The 26,884-nt window shown below is 37.1% G+C and overlaps 1 protein-coding gene and 1 non-coding gene across 2 annotated transcripts; one reads left to right on the plus strand and one right to left on the minus strand.

Moving 5' to 3' along the window:
• Positions 1-16,462: 16,462 nt before the first annotated feature.
• On the plus strand, positions 16,463-24,766 carry Prl7b1 (prolactin family 7, subfamily B, member 1). The gene is made up of 6 exons (NM_153738.2): positions 16,463-16,527; positions 19,957-20,132; positions 20,824-20,862; positions 23,272-23,379; positions 23,723-23,902; positions 24,439-24,766. The coding sequence occupies exons 1-6, from the start codon at positions 16,497-16,499 to the stop codon at positions 24,658-24,660; spliced, it is 756 nt and encodes a 251-aa protein (NP_714960.1). The 5' UTR covers positions 16,463-16,496; the 3' UTR covers positions 24,661-24,766.
• On the minus strand, positions 22,448-22,554 carry LOC120098040 (U6 spliceosomal RNA). Its single transcript, XR_015642077.1, has one exon. It is a non-coding gene; the product is annotated as a U6 spliceosomal RNA (small nuclear RNA).
• Positions 24,767-26,884: the final 2,118 nt, after the last annotated feature.

Here is a 26,884-nt window from a genome sequence, read left to right on the forward strand (position 1 = left end):
TTAGTTTGAGTGTATCTGGTTTGATGTGGAAGTTCTTGGTCCTTTTGGACTTAAGCTTTGTACAGGGTGATAAGCATGGATCGATCTGCATTCTTCTACATGTTGCCCTCCAGTTGAACCAGCACCATTTGCTGAAAATGCTATCTTTTTTCCATTGGATGATTTTGGATCCTTCATCAAAAATCAAGTGACCATACGTGTGTGGGTTCATTTCTGAGTCTTCAATTCTATTCTACTGGTCTATCTGTCTGCCTCTGTACCAATACCATGCAGTTTTTATCACTATTGCTCTGTAATACTGCTTGAGTCCAGTGATAGTGATTCCCCCAGAAGTCCTTTTTTTGGTGAGGAAAGTTTTAGCTATCATGGGTTTTTTTTTTATTCCAGATGAATTTGCAAAATTTTCTCTCTAACTCTTTGAAGAATTGTATTGGTATTTTGATGGGGATTGCATTGAATCTGTAGATCGCTTTTGGTAAAATGTTCATTTTTACTATAATAATCCTGCCAAACCATGAGCATGGGAGATCTTTCGATCTTCTGAAGTCTTCTTCAATTTCGTTCTTCAGAGGCTTGAAGTTATTGTTGTACAGATTTTTTTACGTGCTTGTTTAAAGTCACACTGAGGTACTTTATATTATTCGGGACTCTTATGAAGGGTGTCATTTCCATAATTTCTTTCTTGGCTTGTTTCTCTTTTGTGTAGAGGAAGGCTACTGATTTTTTTGAGTTAATTTTATACCCAGCTACTTTGCTGAAGTTGTTTTTCAGCTTTAGGAGTTCTCTGGTGGAACTTTTGGGATCACTTAAATATACTATCATATCTTCTGCAAATAGTGATGTTTTGACTTCTTTTCCAATCTCTATCCCCTTGATCTTTTGTTGTCTGATTGCTCTGGCTAGAACTTCAAGAACTATATTGAATAAGTAGGGAGAGAGTGGGCAGCCTTGCCTGATTTGAGTGGGATTGCTTCAAGTTTCTCTCCATTTAGTTTAATGTTAGCAACTGGTTTGCTGTATATGGCTTTTACTATGTTTAGGTATGGGCCTTGAATTCCTATTCTTTCCAGGACTTTTATTGTGAAGGGGTGTTGAATTTTGTTAAATGCTTTCTCAGCACCTAATAAAAAGATCATGTGGTTTGTTCTTTCAGTTTGTTTATATAGTGGATTACATTGATGGTTTTCCGTATATTAAACCAACCCTGCATGCCTGGGAGGAAGCCTACTTGATCATGGTGGATGATTTCTATGTGCTCTTGGATTCGTTTTGCCAGAATTTTATTGAGCATTTTTGCGTCAATATTCATAATGGAAATTGGTCTGAAGTTCTCTTTCTTTGTTGGGTCTTTGTGTGGTTTAGGTATAAGAGTAATTGTGGCTTCATAGAAGGAATTCGGTAGAGATCCATCTGTTTCAATTTTGTGAAATACTTTTGATAGTATTGATATGACGTCTTCTATGAAGGTCTGATAGAATTCTGCACTAAATCCTTCTGGACCTGGGCTCTTTTTGGTTGGAAGACCTTCAATGACTGCTTCTCTTACGTTAGTAGTTATGGGGTTGTTTAATTGGTTTATCTATTCCTGATTTAATTTTGGTACTCGGTATCTGTCTAGGAAATTGTTCATTTCCTGCGAATTTTCAAGTTTTGTTGAATATAGGCTTTTGTAGTAGGATCTGATGATTTTTTGAATCCCTCTGATTCTGTAGTTATGTCTCCCTTTTCATTTCTGATATTGTTAATTTGTACACACTCTCTGTGTCCTCTTGTTTGTCTGGCTAAGGGTTTATCTATCTTGTTGACTTTCTCAAAGAACCAACCTTTGGTTCTGTTGCTTCTTTCTATGGTCCTTTTTGTTTCTACTTGGTTGATTTCAGCTATAAGTTTGATTATTTCTTGCCTTCTACTCCTCCTGGATGTATTTGCTTCTTTTTGTTCTAGATCTTTTAGGTGTGTTGTCAAGCTGTTGATATATGACCTCTCCTGTTTCTTTCTGCAGGTACTCAGAGCTATGAGTTTTCCTCTTAGCACAGCTTTCATTGTGTACCATAAGTTTGGATATGTTGTACCTTCATTTTCATTAAATTCTAAGAAGTCTTTAATTTCTTTATTTTCTCCTTGACCAGGTTATCATTGAGTAGGGCATTGATCAACTTCAATGTGTATGTGGGCCTTCTTCCTTTATTGTTTTTGAAGTCCACCTTTAGCCCGTGGTCGTCTAATAGCACACATGAGATCATTTCTATCTTTCTGTATATGTTGAGGACTGTTTTATGACCAGTTATATGGTCAATTTTGGAGAAAGTACCATGAGGTGGTGAGAAGAATGTATATCCTTTTGCTTTAGGATAGAATATTCTATAAATATCTGTTAAGTTCATTTGGTTCATGACTTTTCTGGTCTGGCTATGTCTATGTTTAGTTTCTGCTTCCATGATCTGTCCATTGATGAGAGTGGGGCGTTAAAATCTCCTACTATTATTGTGTGAGGTGCAATGTGTGCTTTGTGCTTTAGGAAGGTTTCTTTTATGTATGTAGGTGCCCTGTAATTGGAGTGTAGATATTTAGGATTGAGAGTTCATCTTGGTGCATTTTTCCTTTGATGAATATGAAGTGTCCTTCCTTATTTCTTTTGATGACTTTTAGTTCAAAATCGATTTTATTCAATATTAGGATGACTACTCCAGCTTGCTTCTTCCAACTATTTGCTTGGAAAGTTGTTTTCCAGCCTTTCATTCTGAGGTAGTGTCTGCTTTGTCTCAGAGGTGTGTGTATTGTAGTCAGCAGGAAGCAGTGTCCTCATTGCATATCCAGTTTGTTAATCTATGTCTTTTTATTGTGTAATTAAGACCATTGTTGTTGAGAGATATTACGGAATAGTGATTATTGCTTCCTGCTATATTCAGATTTGGATGCTAGATTATGTTTTTTGTGTTTTTCTTCTCTTTGTTTTGTTGCCAAGACGATTAGTTTCTTACTTTTTCTAGGGTGTAGCTTACCTCCTTATGTTGGGCTTTACCATTTATTATCCCTTGTAGCACTGGATATGTAGAAAGATATTGTGTAAATTTGGTTTTGTCATGGAATATCTTGGTTTCTCCATCTATCCTAATTGAGTGTTTTGCAGGATACAGTATCCTGGGATTACATTTTTGTTCTCTTAGGATCTGTATGACATCTGCCCAGGATCTGGCTTTCATAGTCTCTGATGAGAAGTCTGGTGTGATTCTGAGAGGTTTGCCTTTATATGTTACTTTACCTTTTTCCCTTACTGCTTTTAATATTCTTTCTTTATTTTGTGCATTTGGTGTTTTGACTATTATGTGATGGGAGGAGTTACTTTTCTGGTCCAATCTATTTGGAGTTCTGTAGGCTTCTTGTATGTTTATGGGCATCTTTTTCTTTAGGTTAGGGAAGTTTTCTTCTATGATTTTGGTGAAGATATTTACTTGTTCGTTGAGCTGGGAGTCTTCACTCTCTTCTATACCTATTATCCTTAGGTTTGACCTTCTCATTGAGTCCTGGATTTCCTGTATGTTTTGGACCAGTAGTTTTTTCCATTTTACATTATCTTTGACAGTTGTGTTGATGATTTCTATGGAGTCTTCTGCTCCTGAGATTCTCTCTTCTATCTCTTGTATTCTGTTCATGATGCTTGTATCTATGGCTCCTTGTCTCTTCCTTTAGTTTTCTATATCCAGGTTTTTTTCCTTGTGTCCTTTCTTTATTGCTTCTATTTCCATTTTTAATTTGTTCAACTCTTTGATTTTTTTCCTGCAATTCTTTCAGGGATTTTTGTGATTCCTCTCTGTAGGCTTCTACTTGTTTATTTATGTTTTCATGCATTTCTCTAAGGGAGTTCTTCATGTCTTTCTTGAAGTTCTCCAGCATCATGATCAAATATGATTTTAAATCTAGATCTTGTTTTTCTGGTGTGTTTGGATATTCAGTGTTTGCTTTGGTGGGAGAATTGGGCTCCGATGATGCCATGTAATCTTGGTTTCTGTTGCTTGGGTTCCTGCAGTTAACCTCTTGCCATCAGTTTGTCTCTGGTGTTACCTTGTTCTGCTATTTCTGACAGTGGCTAGACTGTACTATAGGCCTGTGTGTCAGGAGTGCCATATACCCGTTTTCCTGTTTTCTTTCAGCCAGTTATGGGAACAGAGTGTTCTGCTTTCAGGCATATAGTCTTCCCTATATACTGGTCTTCAGCTGTTCCTGTGGGCCTGTGTCCTGAGTTCACTAGGCAGGTTTCTTGGAGCAGAAAAGTTGGTCTTACCTGTGGTCCCGTGTCTCAAGTTTGCTCATGGGGGGCTGCTTTTGAGCTCTTGGTGAGGGCAGCAACCAGGAGGGCCTGTGCCACTTTTTCTGTGAGCCCCCGTGCACTGGGGTCTCAAGTGGCGTATGTGTTTTCCTCTTAATTCAGAAATGTGGGTAAAGTGTAGTCTCTTCTGGCTTCCCAGGCATGTCTGCCCCTCTGAAGGTTTAGCTCTCCCTCCCACGGGATTTGGGTGCAGAGAACTGTTGACTGTGACCCTTCAGTTCCGGGCAGTGTCTCACTTTAATTCTTGAACCATATATTTTGTATTTTTTTTTCCTTTCCAAGCTTGTTGTTCTTGATTAAAATGCTCTTCATGAAAGTAAACCAGAGGAAACAGCTATGGTAATCTTTTTCATACTTCCTTTGTCAGTTTAAAACTGATGAGAGTCTCTTCAGGTTAGCCCCAGGAAGATTCTTCAGACAAGGGTAAAATTCAGCCTTTCATCAACTTAACATCTTAAGAATGACCATCAGGCAATATACAAAAATTCCTTTCCTCTGACATCTCCAGAGCAAGAGGTAAACAGTTAAAATCTCCCTAAGAACCAACATCTTTCAGATTCCACTAGGATGATCTATTAAGTCATATGTTAAGCATTCTACCACTCAATGTCTTCTGTCATAGGTTGCAGTTTTTTTTTATTTTTATTTTTTTTGTTGTTGTTGTTTTCAAGAGACCCATGACCAAGGCAGTCTTATAAAGGACAACATTTAATTTGGACTTGGTTAAAGTTTCAGAGGTTTAGTCCATTATCATCATGAGTCAATATTTCTATATCATTCAAAGGTAGTCAGGAAGAGACTCGAGTCACCTAGAAGGGGGTCGTGTCATAAAGCCCATCACCACAGTAATATACTTCTTCCAACAAGACCATACCAAACCACCACAGTTGAGTATAACTTTTCTGAGGAAATGCCAAGCTGATTTCTAAAGTGGCTGTACAAGTTTTATTCTCACCAGCAATGGATGATTTTTATCTTATTTTGCTTCCTAATCAACATATACTATCAAATGTGATATTAAATTTCTAACAGGTATTAACTGGAATCTAAACTAATTTTATTACATTTCTCCAGTGGCTATAGATACTGAACATTTCTTTAATTTTTTTCAGCCATTTAAGTTTCTTCTATTGATAATTCTCTATTTAGGACTATATACCATTTTTAAAAATGCATTATTTGATTTTTTATGTCTAAAATGAACTTGGAGGAGTAAAGGAAGATAAATTTTAATCAGGATTTCATTTATGAGAAAAGATTCCATTTTAAATAGAAGGGGGAAATGTCAGCTAAATTTTTATAAGTTCAAAAAAAAAGTAAAGACAATGATGAACTTTTGCTATAGTTGGGATAATGTCTATCCAAAGCTATAATGTAGATATCTGTTTCTAGGTGTTAGTATTTTGTTGAGCAATAAAGGGAGTCTATGACCCTCAGTTTACAGTCTTGGAAAATGAAAGTACCATATGCCTAGCTTTGTGTGACCAATCTCTTGGTGCATAATTCTAAATCTTGCCCATATTATAAAAGGCATTGGACTTCTATCTTCCATAGACATTACTTCTAAAACGATAAGCCAAAGCAACCCTCCCTTCATAAGGCAATTTCAATTATATATTTGCTCTAGTAATGTGTACATAACTAAAACATGTTCATTTAAGAGGTTCTGCTAGAGTAAATTCCAATGTAGATATTACCACTATAGAAAAATAGTTTAGCCTGTTATAACAAGCAATTTTTCCGTATAAAACAGTGTGATTGCTAAGCCTCATGGTTAATTGAACTAGATTTAGAATCACTTATGTGTCTAGGAAGATATTTCCAATGATGTTTATTTAAGGAGGAAAGAGCAATTCAAAATATGGTAAAATAAGGCTTTGGGCTTCTAAGCTTAATAACTGAAGTCTGCTTTAAGCCATACATGCATCCAAAAAAAAAAAAAAGTCAAATGATTAACAGTCTTATTCCAGCTATTATATATATGAACTACACACAATACTATCATGAGATGATAACTCCAAGGTTGCAGTTGTGTCAGGTATTATATCTTTGTGTTTGTCCACAGCCATCCAATTGAATTTAAGATATGCTGAACAAGAGGGGAAACATGGCTGGTACTGGTAACCAGACCAATTTCTCAGGGCTAGTAAAATCACATATTTTGGACTAGAATCTGCAACTTCTTTGTAAAACCATCATAATTCTTAACAACATTCTAAATATTTGTGTTTACTCACGAATATCCACGGCAACCGTAGTTTTTACTCACATCAAGTAAACAACTTTATGCAATAGATGGAGACTATTACAAAATACTACAACTAATCAAAAGGCTGCATTGTGGTTTTTAGTACCAATGGATATAAAACTACAAAAATAACTTCCTCCATACTCATTGTTCAAAGAACATTTTAGAAAGTTGGTAGGAAAGATTGTAAGAACTGGACGGTAAGAGAGTTTTCTGGAAGTTGTGTCTGCTAAAATTGTCACACCTGTAAAGTCCCACTGACTTGAATGCACATGAGGTTTACAGTAACAACATACATCGACATCTGGTATTACTGGGATAGAATGTGATTCATCCTGTGGAGATTTGATACGCTGAGAAAGATGATGTTAAAGGGGTGAGGTGGAGGTGGGCAGGTGGTTGGAGAAGCACCATCTTAGAGGAAAAATGGAGGGCATATGGGATGGGAGGTTCATGGAGGATGGACCAGTAAGGGGGAAACAGGCCCGCAGCAGCTCTTTGCTCCCAGACACGGTGAGAGAGAGACCCAACCGCCTGGTCAGGTGGGCACTCCTGAGGCTGCAGAGCGGAAGAGACCAACAACACTGCTCACCCCTACCCACATCCCTGGCCCAAGAGGAAACTGTATAAGGCCTCTGGGCTCCCGTGGAGGAGGGCCCAGGAGCAGCAGGACACCTGCCTTAGACACCACCGGAACCGGAAAGAAACAGACCGGATAAACAGTTCTCTACACCCAAATCCCGTGGGAGGGAGAGCTAAACCTTCAGAGAGGCAGACAAGCCTGGGAAACCAGAAGAGACTGCTCCCTGCACACACATCTCGGACGCCAGAGGAAAAAGCCAAAGACCATCTGGAACCCTGGTGCACTGAAGCTCCCGGAAGGGGCGGCACAGGTCTTCCTGGTTGCTGCCGCTGCAGAGAGCCCCTGGGCAGCACCCCACGAGCGAACCTGAGCCTCGGGACCACAGGTAAGACCAAATTTTCTGCTGCAAGAAAGCTGCCTGGTGAGCTTGGGACACACGGAAGCAGAATTTCTCTAGGACCGGGCACGTTCTGTGTTTACCTGAAGTCCCACACCCGCGGATCCCGGCCCGCAGCAGCTCTCTGCTCCCAGACCCGGTGAGAGAGAGACCCAACCACCTGGTCAGATGGGCACTCCTGAGGCTGCAGAGCGGAAGAGAATAACAACACTGCTCACCCCTGCCCACATCCCTGGCCCAAGAGGAAACTGTATAAGGCCTCTGGGCTCCCGTGGAGGAGGGCCCAGGAGCAGCAGGACACCTGCCTGAGACACCACCGGAACCGGAAAGAAACAGACCGGATAAACAGTTCTCTGCACCCAAATCCCGTGGGAGGGAGAGCTAAACCTTCAGAGAGGCAGACAAGCCTGGGAAGCCAGAAGAGACTGCTCCCTGCACACACATCTCAGACGCCAGAGGAAAAAGCCAAAGACCATCTGGAACCCTGGTGCACTGAAGCTCCCGGAAGGGGCGGCACAGGTCTTCCTGGTTGCTGCCTCTGCAGAGAGCCCCTGGGCAGCACCCCACGAGTGAACCTGAGCCTCGGGACCACAGGTAAGACCAAATTTTCGGCTGCAAGAAAGCTGCCTGGTGAACTCAAGACACAGGCCCACAGGAACAGCTGAAGACCTGTAGAGAGGAAAAACTACATGCCCGAAAGCAGAACACTCTGTCCCCATAACTGACTGAAAGAGAAGAAAACAGGTCTACAGCACTCCTGACACACAGGCTTATAGGACAGTCTAGCCACTGTCAGAAATAGCAGAACAAAGTAACACTAGAGATAATCTGATGGCGAGAGGCAAGCGCAGGAACCCAAGCAACAGAAACCAAGACTACATGCCATCATCGGAGCCCAATTCTCCCACCAAAACAAACATGGAATATTCAAACACACCAGAAAAGCAAGATCTAGTTTCAAAATCATATTTGATCATGATGCTGGAGGACTTCAAGAAAGACATGAACACACTTAGGGAAACACAGGAAAACATTAATAAACAAGTAGAAGCCTACAGAGAGGAATCGCAAAAATCCCTGAAAGAATTCCAGGAAAACACAATCAAACAGTTGAAGGAATTAAAAATGGAAATAGAAGCAATCAAGAAAGAACACATGGAAACAACCCTGGATATAGAAAACCAAAAGAAGAGACAAGGAGCTGTAGATACAAGCTTCACCAACAGAATACAAGAGATGGAAGAGAGAATCTCAGGAGCAGAAGATTCCATAGAAATCATTGACTCAACTGTCAAAGATAATGTAAAGCGGAAAAAGCTACTGGTCAAAAACATACAGGAAATCCAGGACTCAATGAGAAGATCAAACCTAAGGATAATAGGTATAGAAGAGAGTGAAGACTCCCAGCTCAAAGGACAAGTAAATATCTTCAACAAAATCATAGAAGAAAACTTCCCTAACCTAAAAAAAGAGATACCCATAGACATACAAGAAGTCTACAGAACTCCAAATAGATTGGACCAGAAAAGAAACACCTCCCGTCACATAATTGTCAAAACACCAAACGCACAAAATAAAGAAAGAATATTAAAAGCAGTAAGGGAAAAAGGTCAAGTAACATATAAAGGGAGACCTATCAGAATCACACCAGACTTCTCGCCAGAATCTATGAAGGCCAGAAGATCCTGGACTGATGTCATACAGACCATAAGAGAACACAAATGCCAGCCCAAGTTACTATATCCAGCAAAATTCTCAATTAACATTGATGGAGAAACCAAGATATTCCATGACAAAACCAAATTTACACAATATCTTTCTACAAATCCAGCACTACAAAGGATAATAAATGGTAAAGCCCAACATAAGGAGGCAAGCTATACCCTAGAAGAAGCAAGAAACTAATCGTCTTGGCAACAAAACAAAGAGAATGAAAGCACACAAACATAACCTCACATCCAAATATGAATATAAAGGGAAACAATAATCACTATTCCTTAATATCTCTCAATATCAATGGCCTCAACTCCCCAATAAAAAGACATAGATTAACACCCTGGATACACAACGAGGACCCTGCATTCTGCTGCCTACAGGAAACACACCTCAGAGACAAAGACAGACACTACCTCAGAGTGAAAGGCTGGAAAACAACTTTCCAAGCAAATGGTCAGAAGAAGCAAGCTGGAGTAGCCATTCTAATATCAAATAAAATCAATTTCCAACTAAAAGTCATCAAAAAAGATAAGGAAGGACACTTCATATTCATCAAAGGAAAAATCCACCAAGATGAACTCTCAATCCTAAATATCTATGCCCCAAATACAAGGGCACCTACATACGTAAAAGAAACCTTACTAAAGCTCAAAACACACATTGCACCTCACACAATAATAGTGGGAGATTTCAACACCCCACTCTCATCAATGGACAGATCATGGAAACAGAAATTAAACAGTGATGTCGACAGACTAAGAGAAGTCATGAGCCAAATGGACTTAACAGATATTTATAGAACATTCTATCCTAAAGCAAAAGGATATACCTTCTTCTCAGCTCCTCATGGTACTTTCTCCAAAATTGACCATATAATTGGTCAAAAAACGGGCCTCAACAGGTACAGAAAGATAGAGATAATCCCATGCGTGCTATCGGACCACCACGGCCTAAAACTGGTCTTCAATAACAATAAGGGAAGAATGCCCACATATACGTGGAAATTGAACAATGCCCTACTCAATGATAACCTGGTCAAGGAAGAAATAAAGAAAGAAATTAAAAACTTTTTAGAATTTAATGAAAATGAAGATACAACATACCCAAACTTATGGGACACAATGAAAGCTGTGCTAAGAGGAAAACTCATAGCGCTGAGTGCCTGCAGAAAGAAACAGGAAAGAGCATATGTCAGCAGCTTGACAGCACACCTAAAAGCTCTAGAACAAAAAGAAGCAAATACACCCAGGAGGAGTAGAAGGCAGGAAATAATCAAACTCAGAGCTGAAATCAACCAAGTAGAAACAAAAAGGACCATAGAAAGAATCAACAGAACCAAAAGTTGGTTCTTTGAGAAAATCAACAAGATAGATAAACCCTTAGCCAGACTAACGAGAGGACACAGAGAGTGCGTCCAAATTAACAAAATCAGAAATGAAAAGGGAGACATAACTACAGATTCAGAGGAAATTCAAAAAATCATCAGATCTTACTATAAAAACCTATATTCAACAAAATTTGAAAATCTTCAGGAAATGGACAATTTCCTAGACAGATACCAGGTATCGAAGTTAAATCAGGAACAGATAAACCAGTTAAACAACCCCATAACTCCTAAGGAAATAGAAGCAGTCATTAAAGGTCTCCTAACCAAAAAGAGCACAGGTCCAGACGGGTTTAGTGCAGAATTCTATCAAACCTTCATAGAAGACCTCATACCAATATTATCCAAACTATTCCACAAAATTGAAACAGATGGAGCCCTACCGAATTCCTTCTACGAAGCCACAATTACTCTTATACCTAAACCACACAAAGACACAACAAAGAAAGAGAACTTCAGACCAATTTCCCTTATGAATATCGACGCAAAAATACTCAATAAAATTCTGGCAAACCGAATTCAAGAGCACATCAAAACAATCATCCACCATGATCAAGTAGGCTTCATCCCAGGCATGCAGGGATGGTTTAATATACGGAAAACCATCAACGTGATCCATTATATAAACAAACTGAAAGAACAGAACCACATGATCATTTCATTAGACGCTGAGAAAGCATTTGACAAAATTCAACACCCCTTCATGATAAAAGTCCTGGAAAGAATAGGAATTCAAGGCCCATACCTAAACATAGTAAAAGCCATATACAGCAAACCAGTTGCTAACATTAAACTAAATGGAGAGAAACTTGAAGCAATCCCACTAAAATCAGGGACTAGACAAGGCTGCCCACTCTCTCCCTACTTATTCAATATAGTTCTTGAAGTTCTAGCCAGAGCAATCAGACAACAAAAGGAGATCAAGGGGATACAGATCGGAAAAGAAGAGGTCAAAATATCACTATTTGCAGATGACATGATAGTATATTTAAGTGATCCCAAAAGTTCCACCAGAGAACTACTAAAGCTGATAAACAACTTCAGCAAAGTGGCTGAGTATAAAATTAACTCAAATAAATCAGTTGCCTTCCTCTATACAAAAGAGAAACAAGCCGAGAAAGAAATTAGGGAAACGACACCCTTAATAATAGACCCAAATAATATAAAGTACCTCGGTGTGACTTTAACCAAGCAAGTAAAAGATCTGTACAATAAGAACTTCAAGCCACTGAGGAAAGAAATTGAAGAAGACCTCAGAAGATGGAAAGATCTCCCATGCTCATGGATTGGCAGGATTAATATAGTAAAAATGGCCATTTTACCAAAAGCAATCTACAGATTCAATGCAATCCCCATCAAAATACCAATCCAATTCTTCAAAGAGTTAGACAGAACAATTTGCAAATTCATCTGGAATAACAAAAAACCCAGGATAGCTAAAGCTATCCTCAACAATAAAAGGACTTCAGGGGGAATCACTATCCCTGAACTCAAGCAGTATTACAGAGCAATAGTGATAAAAACTGCATGGTATTGGTACAGGGACAGACAGATAGACCAATGGAATAGAATTGAAGACCCAGAAATGAACCCACACACCTATGGTCACTTGATTTTTGACAAAGGAGCCAAAACCATCCAATGGAAAAAAGATAGCATTTTCAGCAAATGGTGCTGGTTCAACTGGAGGGCAACATGTAGAAGAATGCAGATCGATCCATGCTTATCACCCTGTACAAAGCTTAAGTCCAAGTGGATCAAGGACCTCCACATCAAACCAGACACACTCAAACTAATAGAAGAAAAACTAGGGAAACATCTGGAACACATGGGCACTGGAAAAAACTTCCTGAACAAAACACCAATGGCTTATGCTCTAAGATCAAGAATCGACAAATGGGATCTCATAAAACTGCAAAGCTTCTGTAACGCAAAGGACACTGTGGTTAGGACAAAACGGCAACCAACAGATTGGGAAAAGATCTTTACCAATCCTACAACAGATAGAGGCCTTATATCCAAAATATACAAAGAACTCAAGAAGTTAGACCGCAGGGAAACAAATAACCCTATTAAAAAATGGGGTTCAGAGCTAAAGAAAGAATTCACAGCTGAGGAATGCCGAATGGCTGAGAAACACCTAAAGAAATGTTCAACATCTTTAGTCATAAGGGAAATGCAAATCAAAACAACCCTGAGATTTCACCTCACACCAGTGCGATTGGCTAAGATCAAAAACTCAGGTGACAGCAGATGCTGGCGAGGATGTGGAGAAAGAGGAACACTCCTCCATTGTTGGTGGGATTGCAGACTGGTAAAACCATTCTGGAAATCAGTCTGGAGGTTCCTCAGAAAATTGGACATTGAACTGCCTGAGGATCCAGCTATACCTCTCTTGGGCATATACCCAAAAGATGCCTCAACATATAAAAGAGACACGTGCTCCACTATGTTCATCGCAGCCTTATTTATAATAGCCAGAAAATGGAAAGAACCCAGATGCCCTTCAACAGAGGAATGGATACAGAAAATGTGGTACATCTACACAATGGAATATTACTCAGCTATCAAAAACATCGAGTTTATGAAATTCGTAGGCAAATGGTTGGAACTGGAAAATATCATCCTGAGTGAGCTAACCCAATCACAGAAAGACATACATGGTATGCACTCATTGATAAGTGGCTATTAGCCCAAATGCTTGAATTACCCTAGATCCCTAGAACAAACGAAACTCAAGACGGATGATCAAAATGTGAATGCTTCACTCCTTCTTTAAATGAGGAAAAAGAATACCCTTGGCAGGGAAGGGAGAGGCAAGATTAAAACAGAGACTTAAGGAACACCCATTTAGAGCCTGCCCCACATGTGGCCCATACATATACAGCCACCCAATTAGACAAGATGGATGAAGCAAAGAAGTGCAGACTGACAGGAGCCGGATGTAGATCTCTCCTGAGAGACACAGCCAGAATACAGCAAATACAGAGGCGAATGCCAGCAGCAAACCACTGAACTGAGAATAGGTCCCCTATTGAAGGAATCAGAGAAAGAACTGGAAGAGCTTGAAGGGGCTCGAGACCCCAAAAGTACAACAATGCCAAGCAACCAGAGCTTCCAGGGACTAAGCCACTACCTAAAGACTATACATGGACTTACCCTGGACTCTGACCCCATAGGTAGCAATGAATATCCTAGAAAGAGCACTAGTGGAAGGGGAAGCCCTGGGTCCTGCTAAGACTGAACCCCCAGTGAACTAGTCTATGGGGGGAGGGCGGCAATGGGGGGAGGGTTGGGAGGGGAACACCCATAAGGAAGGGGAGGGGGGAGGGAGATGTTTGCCCGGAAACCGGGAAAGGGAATAATACTCGAAATGTATATAAGAAATACTCAAGTTAATAATAAAAAAAAAGAAAAAAAAAGAAATAAAAATAATTAATAAAGAAAATAATTAATAAAAAGTCTTCAAATGCTAGAGAAACCCTGAAGAAAAATACAGTTCAAAGGTTGATGTTGCTGAGATTAAAAAGCAGTGACTTATTAGGAACAAAAAAGTCAATGTTTTTGAACTATGACTATAAAGAGAGGGGGAAATTATTATTATTATTATATTATTATTATCATTATCATTTTTTGTTGTTGTTGCTATTGTTGTTAATTGTTTGGTCCCTTGTCCTTGTGAGTTTGCCTACTAGAATTTCAAACCATTCAGCCAGCCCTAACCTAAAGTTAACAATGTGTATATTATAGTCCTTTTCAGTCTTGTGTAAATTGAAAGAAACTACAATATATTAAGTTTGTTCCGGTCCCATTTTTCTACGTGACACTTGCAAGGAAAAAGAATTAGTAACAGCCACGAATTTATATAATGTATAGCAAAGATATTCCTTCTATTTTATTTAATTTTTGAATGTGAAAATTCTTTAGATGAAAATGGTTAAACACAAACACACACATATATATATATGCATACATACATAAATACAAACATATATATCAATACACACATACAAATACACATTTTTATAGTATGCAAAATGAAGTCATTTATGGGAAATGAAAGTCTACAATTAGCGTTCTCTAAAACTGACTTAATATACAGCATATATGCTAGTGTTATCCTTAAAAGGGAAGGTATTTGGGATACCTAAAGCTGTCTTAAGTATAATCTAACCAGAGGTACGTTCTCAAATCAAAATCCTCTGGACTTCAGGAAACTGTGTGAGGATAAGTACAGAGAAGGGAATATGTACAAAGTTAAGCTTGTCCTAAATGTAGATCAGTATTCTGTCCTCAAGGAGTGTATTGAGTCCAATTCTGTCCTGAGCATAGGAATAGTGTACAAGGGTATTCGTCTGGACATCTGCTACATATCCTATTGGAGATTTTGCCTGAGGATGAGAAGTGTTAGACAATCTTTGGTGTTCCAGAATTTTGTCTGTGGAGAAAAGGTTACTTACTCAGTCCCCACCCTCCCAGAGTATACATCAGATAAACTGTTTGGGAACAGAGGGACCACAAAGAGTCAGAATTAGAGAACTAACTATGGGATATGTGAACAATCCCTAGCATGGTTGGTGAGACTATGGCAAACCATAAGCTAACTCATACATGCCAGCAATGAAGAATAATTGTTAACTGTAAATAAATTATGATAGACAGACAGACAGACAGAAAACCAGCTCATAGTCTATTAAACATTTGAAAAGATTGTATTTAGTACACACAGAAATCCAAAATCCAGGTGACATTTTACACTTTCCTGAAGTAGGAAGCACTGGTCCTTCAGGGATTAAGCTGAAGCTCTACAAATCTACATGTTAATATAACCTCTAAATGCCTTTCTCATTTGGTCCTGAATAACATGAAAACTGATGAGTTAACAGAAGAGGACAACAGTTGAATAATTGATAATGTTTCATAATTATAAGAGAAAAGGCATTCCCAACAGATATTGGGCTATTTAACACAATGTCAGTGCTTGGAGTAAATAGAAACTAAGGTCTCTAAGGTACCCAACACCATTCAGGCTCTTGAGGTTACTGCTAGATACACGCCAGTAGTAAACTAAAGGAACTCAAATGCTACATGCTAAAGCCATTTCATTCTTTTCTTTCACTACATGGATAAATCGGAGTGCCATGAAGTAGAAACTTGGACTATGTTGCCGAATTTCATGTCTCCAAAGAATCTAGGGAATCTTTGTGTGGACAACTCTCAGCTTTTGGAAGACTCACTACATGCTAATGCGAGAAGCAAGCATGGCAAACGTGTCAATCAACATAATATGGTACAGTCGTTCTGGAAGAAAGCATCAACTTTTTGAGTTGATTACAGAGAGAACATAAAGGAAAGAACCAATGCTTTGCATTCTAAGATGAGGAAAAAGTGTACCTTATTCACCTAACTTTGTGTGATTAATCAAATCACTTGAACATGGCTGTGCAATATTGAGGAAAACTGTTATCTTATTATATACATCTTAACTGCTTCAGAAGGCAGTGAGTATACAAAAGGTTATAGAACAAATGCGAGAATCAGGTGAAGCAATCATGTGATAAAAAAACAATTTACGTCTGGTCTGACATCCTCATCATAGACCATGAAGTCAACTTGGCTTGTAAATATTACTGTGTTAACAGTGGTGATGCTGTGGACATTATCTGATGCAGGACAGTCATTGAGAAAATACCTAATGTTTTATAACTTATTTCCTTCCTGTTACAGAAGTAAGTGCCCTTGGGGCAATCTGTTAGTGTATATAGGAGGTACAAAGTAGGTAGACATCAGGTTCAGCAGCCTTCTCTAGTGTTCCACATACTGTGGTGGAACTATTCCGAGATGCATCTATCATTGACTCAACAATGCCTCTGTAAGTAACCTCTTAGAAATGCTTTACTGGTTGTTTCTGAATAACATTTTGGTTCTCCAAGGCTATTAAATGGGATCCTGTAGAAAGAAACTTGCCTCATGTCTCATGTGTTAACAGATGTTTTTATCTGTTCAAATATTGTAGATAGTTTACACTGGTTCACAAAAAAGGGAACCCCTTTCATTATGCCAAGTGACAGTAACTAATTAGTATTCCTTATCTTATTTGTAGTAAAGGAAGAAATAGGCAATATGAGCCTGACCTAGCAATTTAGGATCACAATCTTCTTTCTGGATGGTAGAGGCAGATGGGACCTTAAGCCTGTCTGGCTAGCCAGTCTAATTTATTTAGCAAGCTTCAAGGCAGTAAGAGTTTTCATCCCCACATATTAAATATAGATGTGTTTGGCATTAAATGACACTTGAGGTTGTTTTCTATCTTATGTACACACCTGTGAACATATGAAAACATACATAAACACATAATCTCAAACTAAAGGGAAAAGTGATAGAATAATATTATCTAATTGTTTAGAAACAATGCATGTTTAAAAATACTCAGCTGTCGGGCCAGTTTTTAGATGGAAAAATAAAGCTCAGAGATTGTTACTGCAGAAATTACAAAGTGGTACTTTGCTGGGAACCCAAATGTCAATAACTTCAAACTGTCAAATTTAGAAAGAAGAAATTATTAATTTATTGTTGTTGTTCTTTCCTTAGACTTAAACATGAGTCTATTCTACTTGATTATTTGACTTCAAAACATTAGTCTTATTTTGAAAGATTTCTCTGGACAATGGTTTGTAAATAGAGGATGCTATGCTACATTTCACTGGTATTACTGTTAGGTGTTACATTGTATTATCACTGATTCTCATTTGTCTCCCTCTGATGTATTCATCAATATGAAGCAGCAAGGAATAATTCTGCCTGAGTATCTTCCCTATCTTTCTAAACTATCTGTACTATTTGATGACACAAGTTTCAATAAGTGGCCATGAAAATTTACTGCTTTCTAAAGATCCTTATCTTGTTTCTTTTACTTTCAACACCTTTCCATTGCCTTCCATTCCCAAAAGGTCCAATATTTATAGATGACTTTAAAACTAAATTAATTAGCCTTTTGGTATAAGTCTTGTATAACTGTTTATGAAATAGTGCTGTAAGAGATATGGAGTGAGTACTTAAGAGATTTAACTCATATATTTATTATAAGTCTTTCATATAATTTCCTCCCACAGCTGTTCCAAATCAATGATTTTCATGTTTATTTAAATGTGATTTGGTTGAAAGTGTAAGTAAGTTTAGGCCATAATTTGTTCGTAATTATACCATAATTTGTTCATATTTATATTATACCAATTATACCAATATTTGTTCATAATTATACCATAATTAGTATACTTTCAACAACTGCAGAATTTTGTAGTTACTAAGAATTTGATATATTTATTTATAAACAATAAAACAATGATTATTGAAAAGCATCAGTTTTAAAACATAAGGTAGGCAATGATACTAGATGCATGTCTTTCACCTCTAGCTAATCTGGAGTAAAGCGAATGACACTCCAATAAAGGTGCAATTTAGGATAGTTGCTCATTCTAGATTTCTGTAGTTAACACTGGCAAGAAACATCATTAATGACAACCAAAGATATTATGAAATGAAGAATAAATATATTTGTCCATTTTACTTACTCTTATAGATTATGAAAACTTCTCAGAAGAAATTCAAAAAGCAAACGTAACAATCATGCATATGTATATATGTATGTGTGCACATATATATTCTTATAAAATTTTATATCACATAAATAAACTCAGGAAATATCTTATTTATTAAAAAACTAAGCATTTACACAAATAATTATATAATGATTTAGCTATGTAGTCAAAATGTTCTTAGCTCCATTACATATTACAAAATATATTCATGTTTCATTTTTCTTATATTAACCTTATTTTTCTCCCATTTGAACTAAAATATTTAGTTATAAAATTGAATACAATTTTTGTTTCTTTACCTGATATTAACTCCCTAGCCACCCAATTTCAGGTTGTCTCTCTCCTAAAAAGTAATTATAAACAAACAAACAAGAGCCAATAATACAGCAAATCCCCAAACAAACAGAAATGACCACTTCTACAAAACAAAACAAAACAAAACAAAACAAAACAAAACAAAACAAGTAAACAGAACAGTGCATGACATTCATTTAGTTTCTTCAGGTATAGGTTGCTAGGCTTTGCCTTGCCTGTTAGGCTGGACACATGTTTTGTGTTGTGAAAGTTTGCAGGGGATTTAGATTTTTGTAAACCATTTTTTATTTTAGAAGCTCCTTTAGAGACAGCATCAAGAAATTAAAACATGCTTTTAACTAGTTTTCTGTAACTTGTTTCAATTTTGAGAGTGTAAACTGTCAATAACTTACAAGTTATTGCTGTCTTTATGTCAAATTAGCAAATCTATGAAGAATCCAACAGGAATCATGCCCAGAAATTTAAAAGATGGTTGTTAAACAGAGCAAGAAATGTAGATAAAATGATTACTAGGGAGGACTACTATGCTCATGTGATCTAAGGTAAAGTTTGTGCTTTACAAGGAGGACTGCTGTGGACACTGTGTCTTAGCATCTCAGATGTGGTCTCTGGCATCCATATGCTCAGGATGGCCTCCAATTGTGTAGGGCATGTAAATGTGGGATAAAATGTTCATAGTGATGCCATCTAGAGAATCTATCTTATTAAATATGAACTAGGCTCAGGGAAAATCATTTAACCCTAGGGTTCTCTTTCACTAATTTAGTTTGAAAACATTACAGTAGCACAGTTTACTCACAGTATCATTACAAGACAAAAATTTATAGAAAAATAAACTGTAAACCTTTATATGAAACAGCAATTCATGTTCTTATTATAGTGAGCTATTGAAGCCAGCATAGGCTATATTTCTCATGACATTACTCTCATTTTCACTATTAGACACAAAGTAATCATGAATTTAATCCTATGAGGCAAAAACATACAAGTAACAGATAAAGTGTGCTGTACTTGTCAAAATGTATACATTGTATATTCACTTAGAATTAGTGTCTTAGAGACTTTGACCAACAAAAACAAACAGAAACAAAACAATACAAACAAAAATCACAATACTAACTTTCTATATTTAGTGTTTTAAGAAAAAAACACTCAAGTTATCTTAAAGTGCAACTGATTAAAACTTTTAAGTCTTTTCTAATATCAGCCTAAAAAATAGAAAATTACCAAAATCTAAAACTATACATATGGGCAACAATGCAAAAATAATTCCTTTATCACCTTAAAATACAAAAGGGAGTCCGACAAAACAGTAGAAGATGCTGGGCAGAGATAATGTTGATAACCTCAGATAAATGGATCTCAGCATAGCTGTTTCTCTGTATCAGGGCCACTGCAGATACTGTTGGTGTCAAATCTTCTCCTGTGGGAGAATGTGGCCGCTGTACCCACGAGTGACAGTGGACTGGGCATTAGCGAATTGCTCACCGAAGACCTTTTTGACGATGCCGTCATACTGTCTCAGCACATCAATGGCCTTGCTATAGAAACACGCAGGATATTTGTAAGTACCTCAGGCATTGTTCAACCAGTGAATGTCTGTGTGAGTATTAAAAGGAATTATAGTTAGTAGAAATCACCATAAATCAAATTTAAGATAATTCACCTTCACATATCAAATAAACATTGACCCCTGTAAAGCAGCATGAGAAGGATGAGACAGTCATGATTTCCTTCAGATTTACAACAAATGATTTTCCTAAAATAAAAAAAAATTTCTCAAAAGTTGTTTCATATTTTTCAGAAAGGCGTGGCAATAGTAAAAGAACTATGGTCTGATCTTGTACGCAGAATGCATTGTTAGCTGACATCTTCAGTAAAGTATTTAAGTTATTTAGTAAAGAAGTTCACAGTGAATGGAATAAACTTAAATTAAACTGCAGTAGATTCCATATAAGAAAAAGAGTGATAGATATTCAGAAATCCCTAAGTGTTTGGAAACTTTACTCAATCATTCCTACTATAGACCTATATATAATATTTAGGTAATACATGGGGTGCACCCATAAGTTCTTTTTTCCTGATAACAACCATCTGTTGTCAAGATCAATCAAGATCAAGGAGGGGAAAAGAGATTAGGTTGGAATGTCACAATGAGCATCCCATGAGATGTATATCTCTACATTTGCATTAAGTGTGCATGCATATTGATTTCCACTCATGAGTTTTCTTTTCTTCCCTTTGTCTTATTCCAGCTATCCAATAATTTCTCATCAGACATGTTCGTTAAGTTTGTAAGTACTCCCTTTCCTTCCAACTCTTTCCAAAAGAAACCATAGTGCTAATGATTGTACTACACTGCAGCTTAGATAAGAGAACACTGTGAAGCTGACTTCCCACACAAATTTCTCCATAAGTAAAGGAAATATGAGCCAAAAATTATTCAATAGAGTTAGTCAGTTCAAGGAAGCTCTGATTTAAAATGGATGCAGAGACATCTCAAAGTTCTCTCTAAATTTCTTTTAACAAAAACATATCTACAAATATAAATATACTGTGACATAACGTTCTAAAAGTTGTCATCGGGAAAAACCCTGCTGTCCTAACCATGCTGGTAGGGAACCTGTTCGTCATGCAATCTTCATTGATCTCACTGTATATATGAAGGATATATGCATTTTATTGTAATGAAGTTCACATGTTGAATAAAAATAACCTAAACTGGATCTTTGTCAGGTATTGGGGGTTACAAATTATAGCTTTCAGCAGCCCACAAATGCTAGGAATTGTTAAATATGTCTTCTTTTACTTGATCCTACTCAATAATGGCACACATTTGGAAATGGTAGAAAGGTCTCTCTACTTGAAGGCTGTATGCTACTAATTCTAAGTGAGCCAGTGTCAAAGAGGAGAAAGTAAATAAAGCCTCAATCTAATGCAGTGCAACTGTAGAATGTGTCCCTGAAGATTAAATAAATTTATCCTCATGCTATCCTTTCAGCTCATGTTTCTTTTCATTCTCTATTTTAAATTGACAATCTTTTTTTATCTTTATTAACTTGAGTATTTCTTATTTACATTTCGATTGTTATTCCCCTTCCCAGTTTCCGAGCCAACATCACCCGAGGCATCCCCCTCCCCTTCTATATGGGTATTCCCTCCCCATCCTACCCCCAGTACGAGCCTCCCCCCAACAATCACGGGACTATGTGTTCAGTCTTGGCAAGATCAAGGGCTTCCCCTTCCACTGGTGCTCTTAGTAGGCTATTCGTTGCTACTATGAGGTTAGAGCCCAGGGTCAGTCCATGTATAGTCTTTAGGTAGTGGCTTAGTCCCTGGAAGCTCTGGTTGCTTGGCATTGTTGTTCATATGGGGTCTCGAGCCCCTTCAAGCTCTTCCAGTTCTTTCTCTGATTCCTTCAATGGGGGCCCTATTCTCAGTTCAGTGGTTTGCTGCTGGCATTCGCCTCTGTATTTGCTGTATTCTGGCTGTGTCTCTCAGGAGAGATCTACATCCGGCTCCTGTCTTCCTGCACTTCTTTGCTTCATCCATCTTGTCTAATTGGGAGGCTGTATATGTTCGGTAGATTGGTTTTAGTAAAATGGACATTTTTACTATATTAATCCTGCCAATCCATGAGCATGGGAGATCTTTCCATCTTCTGAGGTCTTCTAAATTTCTTTCCTCAGTGTCTTGAAGTTCTTATTGTACAGATCTTTTACTTGCTTGGTTAAAGTCACACCGAGGTACTTTATATTATTTGGGACTATTATGAAGGGTGCCATTTCACTAATTTCTCAGCTTGTTTCTCTTTTGTGTAGAGGAAGGCTACTGATTTATTTGAGTTAATTTTATACCCAGCCACTTTGCTTAAGTTGTAAAAATATGGAACACTTCACGAATTTGTGTGTCATCCTTGCACAGTGGCCATGCTAATCTTCTCTGTATTGTTTCATTTTTAGTATACGTGCTGCCGAAGTGAGCACAACAATCTTCTAAATATCTAATCTTCCTAATGACTAAAGTTTCACAAATTATCTTTTAATTTGAAATAACTGATATTTATATAATATAGTTACACAGATAGTATGTTTAAAGAATTATATGTTTATGAATTAATGTGTTGTATTTAAACATTTCTTCATTATTTTTGCCTTTTTAATGAAGGTGCCAATATTTGGTAACTGATTTTATCAAGGGTAATTCAATTTCACTGAGGATCTGTGATTAACTTTGAGAGTTACTACGTAGTAACCTCTACTTGTGCAATGCCATATTAAAGAAAACACGTCACTTATTTGCCTCAGGAAACAGAAGAATTTAAGGATAGATGGATATATGCTATAGTGTTGGCTCAAATCTAACACAGCAATTTTTAAAAGAAAAATCTTGCTGTTTTGTTATATTTTTATTTTTAATATTTTACTTCAAACCAGTGAATTTTGGATAAGTAAGAAGGCAAGATAGTAAATAGTAAAAGACAATATTGTTCATAAGTGAAAACTTAGACAGAAACAAAATGAGATTAAAAATTTCACGAGACAAAGAGAATATTTCCATTATGTTCCTTATTAATTTTGAGTTCCTACAACAATCACTTCAAAAATTACACATTTACTATCTGACATCCTAGTCTGTTAATGGGATGTTTTTGTAACATTATTAAATACAACTAATTCGATTTCTATTTTTATCCTCTACAGACATTACAGTTTAACAGACATGATGAATTTGTTGTCAATGGTCTCAACAGCTGCCACACTTCATCACTCAAAACACCAAAAACAGAAAAGGAAGCCAAAAGGATTTCAGTGAGTCTCCCACCTACAGTTTGATCCTAAACATCTAAAGATATGCACTTGTTTGATACTAGACATCTAAAGTGGTACACTGCTTTTGCCATTCTATAGATTATGATAAACACAGAAATAAATGTGGTGGTTCATGAGAAAAGGTAGTTACTATTCAAAATAGTGTATCATTTAATGAAGTAAAGGAAAATGGTTGAAATTCTGTGACTCTCCATAGTTTCATCCTCAGAAATATTATCTATTACATGAGTAAAAACATACTATTTTAATTGTGCTTCACTGACTAAAACTAATTATATTTCATGCTGATTTTAACCTAATGTAATTTCTTACTTTTGCGTAGTTGCCAGACTTTGTGAAAATGATACTAAGTATTCTTCGTGCCTGGGACAGCCCTCTATATCACATGGAGACAGAACTCAAGAGTATGACAGGAGCCCCCTTTTCTATCCTTGCAAGAGTCAAAGAGATTGAAGTAAAAAATAAAATCCTTCTGAAGCGCATCATCAAGATTGCCAAGAAGGTGAGACTCATTCTTACTTTCTACATTTTTTCATCAAGGATGTGTTATATGTGGTGAATCATAAATTTTGAAACAACTCACTGTGAAAGAGCAAATTACATTATTCAGTCTTCTGTGAAATCTGGCCACTAAGGGATAGACCTCTTCCTCACAATCACTGGGTCAGTACCTTTCCTGAGGGCGTGAACTATCTCTAACTATGTTATTACTACTCTTTCTGAATTCTGTGTATCTTAAGTGAGAAAACTGTTAACAAGTAGTCCATCCTCCCTTTTTCAAACAAAATCTATGATTTTCTACATGACTTGTCCCAAAACAATATATTTCACCCTGATTGAACTTCAAGTTAGTAAATGCCTAACTTTAACTTTCCTGTAGTTTGTAGGTGATTAAAGGGTATTTTATCTGAATTTGGGCACATAACATCTATTGTCTCTGGCTAAAGTTTACATTGTTGACATTAGAGTAATCAACACTATCAAGTAAAGGAACAGTCAAATACAAACAGTAATCATATAACTATCATTTGTCATTAGGTTAAACATGGAATTGAAGAAAATGAAGAGTACCCTGTTTGGTCAGAGCTTGCATCGTTACAGTCAACCAATGAAGAATCAAGATTTTTTGCTCTTTATAAAATGTCCTATTGCCTATTTGTTGACACAGATAAGGTTGAACATTATCTTAAGCACTTGAAGTGTCGGTATTTTGATGGGTACATGTGCCAAGACCCAGAAAACCAAATTAGTCTTCAGTAATTAATTCTTCAAAGGTTCTTTAAATTTTCTCCCTTTTGAAGCTATCCGTTTATGTAGTACACCACTTAATAAAAAAATAAAAATAAATGCTTTAGATATATCCAAATATAACAATGCAATTGTCAGTAGTATGTTGGTTCATTTATATTAATTACCTTAATATCATGGACAATTTTCTAACACAAAGAAGAGATGTTTTATTGGCGAGAGAGTCAATTGATATAAGAATCATAGTAAGTTAATGTCATTTATTAACTGGCACATTCAAGGCAGCTGCTGGGAACTTTTATCTTGCCTGTTCTTGGAATTTTCTTTAAAATGATATTAGTATTTATTCTCCAACTTAAAAAAAGAGAATATCTTCACATTGAGTCCAGAGTGGTGAATTTGCTTTCAATTTTGTTAACATTATGAAGATTCTGTGTCCTTGACAGTGCTTATTGTAAATATTTTCTTGATCTCACCAATTGAAAGCAGTAAGATAAATTATTAAATATTTTATTTGAATGATCCTGATTGACAAAGGTTTTAAACACTTTTTGAGATATTTCTTTGACTTCTTTATTTCTTCTTTTGGGGATTATTTGTTTAGACCCTTATAGCCTATAATTAGATTTTTGTTTCTTTGTTTTTCTTGCTTTTTTTTCTTTTATTGAATATTTTCTTTATTTACATTTCAGACATTATACCCTTTCCAGTTTTCCCTTCCAGAAACCCACTCTCCCTGCTTTCTAGGAGGGTGCTCACACCTCCAATTTACTGTCTCCCATCTCCCTGCCCTGGCAGTCCCCTATACTGAAGCATCAAGCAGTCACAGGACCAAGGGCTTCTCCTCCCACAGATGTCCAACAAGGCCATCCTCTGCTACATACCTGGCTTTAGCCATGGGTTGCTCAATGTGTGCTCTTTGGTTGGTGGTTTAGTCCCTGAAAGCTCTCGGGGGGGGGGGGTGTCTGGTTGATTTATATTGTAGTTTTTACTATGGGGTTACAAACCTTTCCAGTCCCTTCAGTCCTTATGCTAATTCCTTCATTGGAATTTCCATGCTCAGTACATAGATGGCTGAAGCAAGCATCTTTGTATTTGTCAGGTTTTGTCAGAGACTCTCAGCAACTATATCTGGTTCCTGTCAGCATGCATTTCTTGGCATTCACAATAGTATTTGGCTTTGGTAACTGTTTATGGGATGGATTCCCAGGTGGTGCAGTCTCTGGATGGCCTTCCATTCAGGCTATACTCCACACTTTTTTCTTGTGCTTACTCTTTTTTTTTTTTTTTGGTTCTTTTTTTCGGAGCTGGGGACCGAACCCAGGGCCTTGCGCTTCCTAGGTAAGCGCTCTACCACTGAGCTAAATCCCCAGCCCCCTTGTGCTTACTCTTGTGAGTATTTTATGTCCCATTCTAAGGACCGAAGCATGTACACTTTGGTCTTCCTTCTTATTGAGCTTCATTTTCATATTGACTACTGGTTTTCTGTATATTGATTTTACTATGTTTAGGTATGGGACTTGATTTCCTTATCTTTCCAAGACTTTTACCATGAAGTGGTGTTGAATTTTGTCAAATGCTTTCTCCGCATCCAATGAGTGATCATATAGGTATTTTTCCCTTTGAGTTTATTTATATAGTGGATTAAATTTATGGATTTCCTTATAAATCAACCAACTCTTCATCCTCAGGATGAAGCCTACTTGATCATGATGGATGATCATTTTGATGTTCTCTTGGATTCAGTTTGCGAGAATTTTATTGAGTATATTTGCATTGATATTCATAAGGAAAATTGGTCTGAATTTCGGTTTCTTTGTTGGGTCTTTGTGTGGTATAGACATAATTTTGGCTTCACAGAACAAATTAGGTAATGTTCCTTCTGTTTCTATTTTGTGGAATAGTTTAAAGAGTATTGTAATATGTCGTCTTTGAACATCTAATAGAATTCTGCACTAAACTGATCTGGTCCTAGGCTTTTATTGTTTGGTTGTTTGTTTGTTTGGCAAAGTTTTAATAACTGCTTCTATTTCTTTAGGCGTTATGGAACTATTTAGATGGTTTATCTGATCCTGATTTATCTTTGGTACCTGGTATCTGTCTAGAAAATTGTCCTAGTAATCCATATTTTTCAGTTTTTCATAACAAGATTTCTTTGTCTATACTTAATTTAACTGGGACTCACTCTGTAGACCATGCTGGCCTTGATCTCACAGAAATTCCCCTCTGTCCATGT

This window comes from Rattus norvegicus, chromosome 17 (assembly GCF_021556685.1).
Source record: "Rattus norvegicus strain SHRSP/BbbUtx chromosome 17, alternate assembly SHRSP_T2T, whole genome shotgun sequence".
Lineage (NCBI taxonomy): Eukaryota > Metazoa > Chordata > Mammalia > Rodentia > Muridae > Rattus > Rattus norvegicus.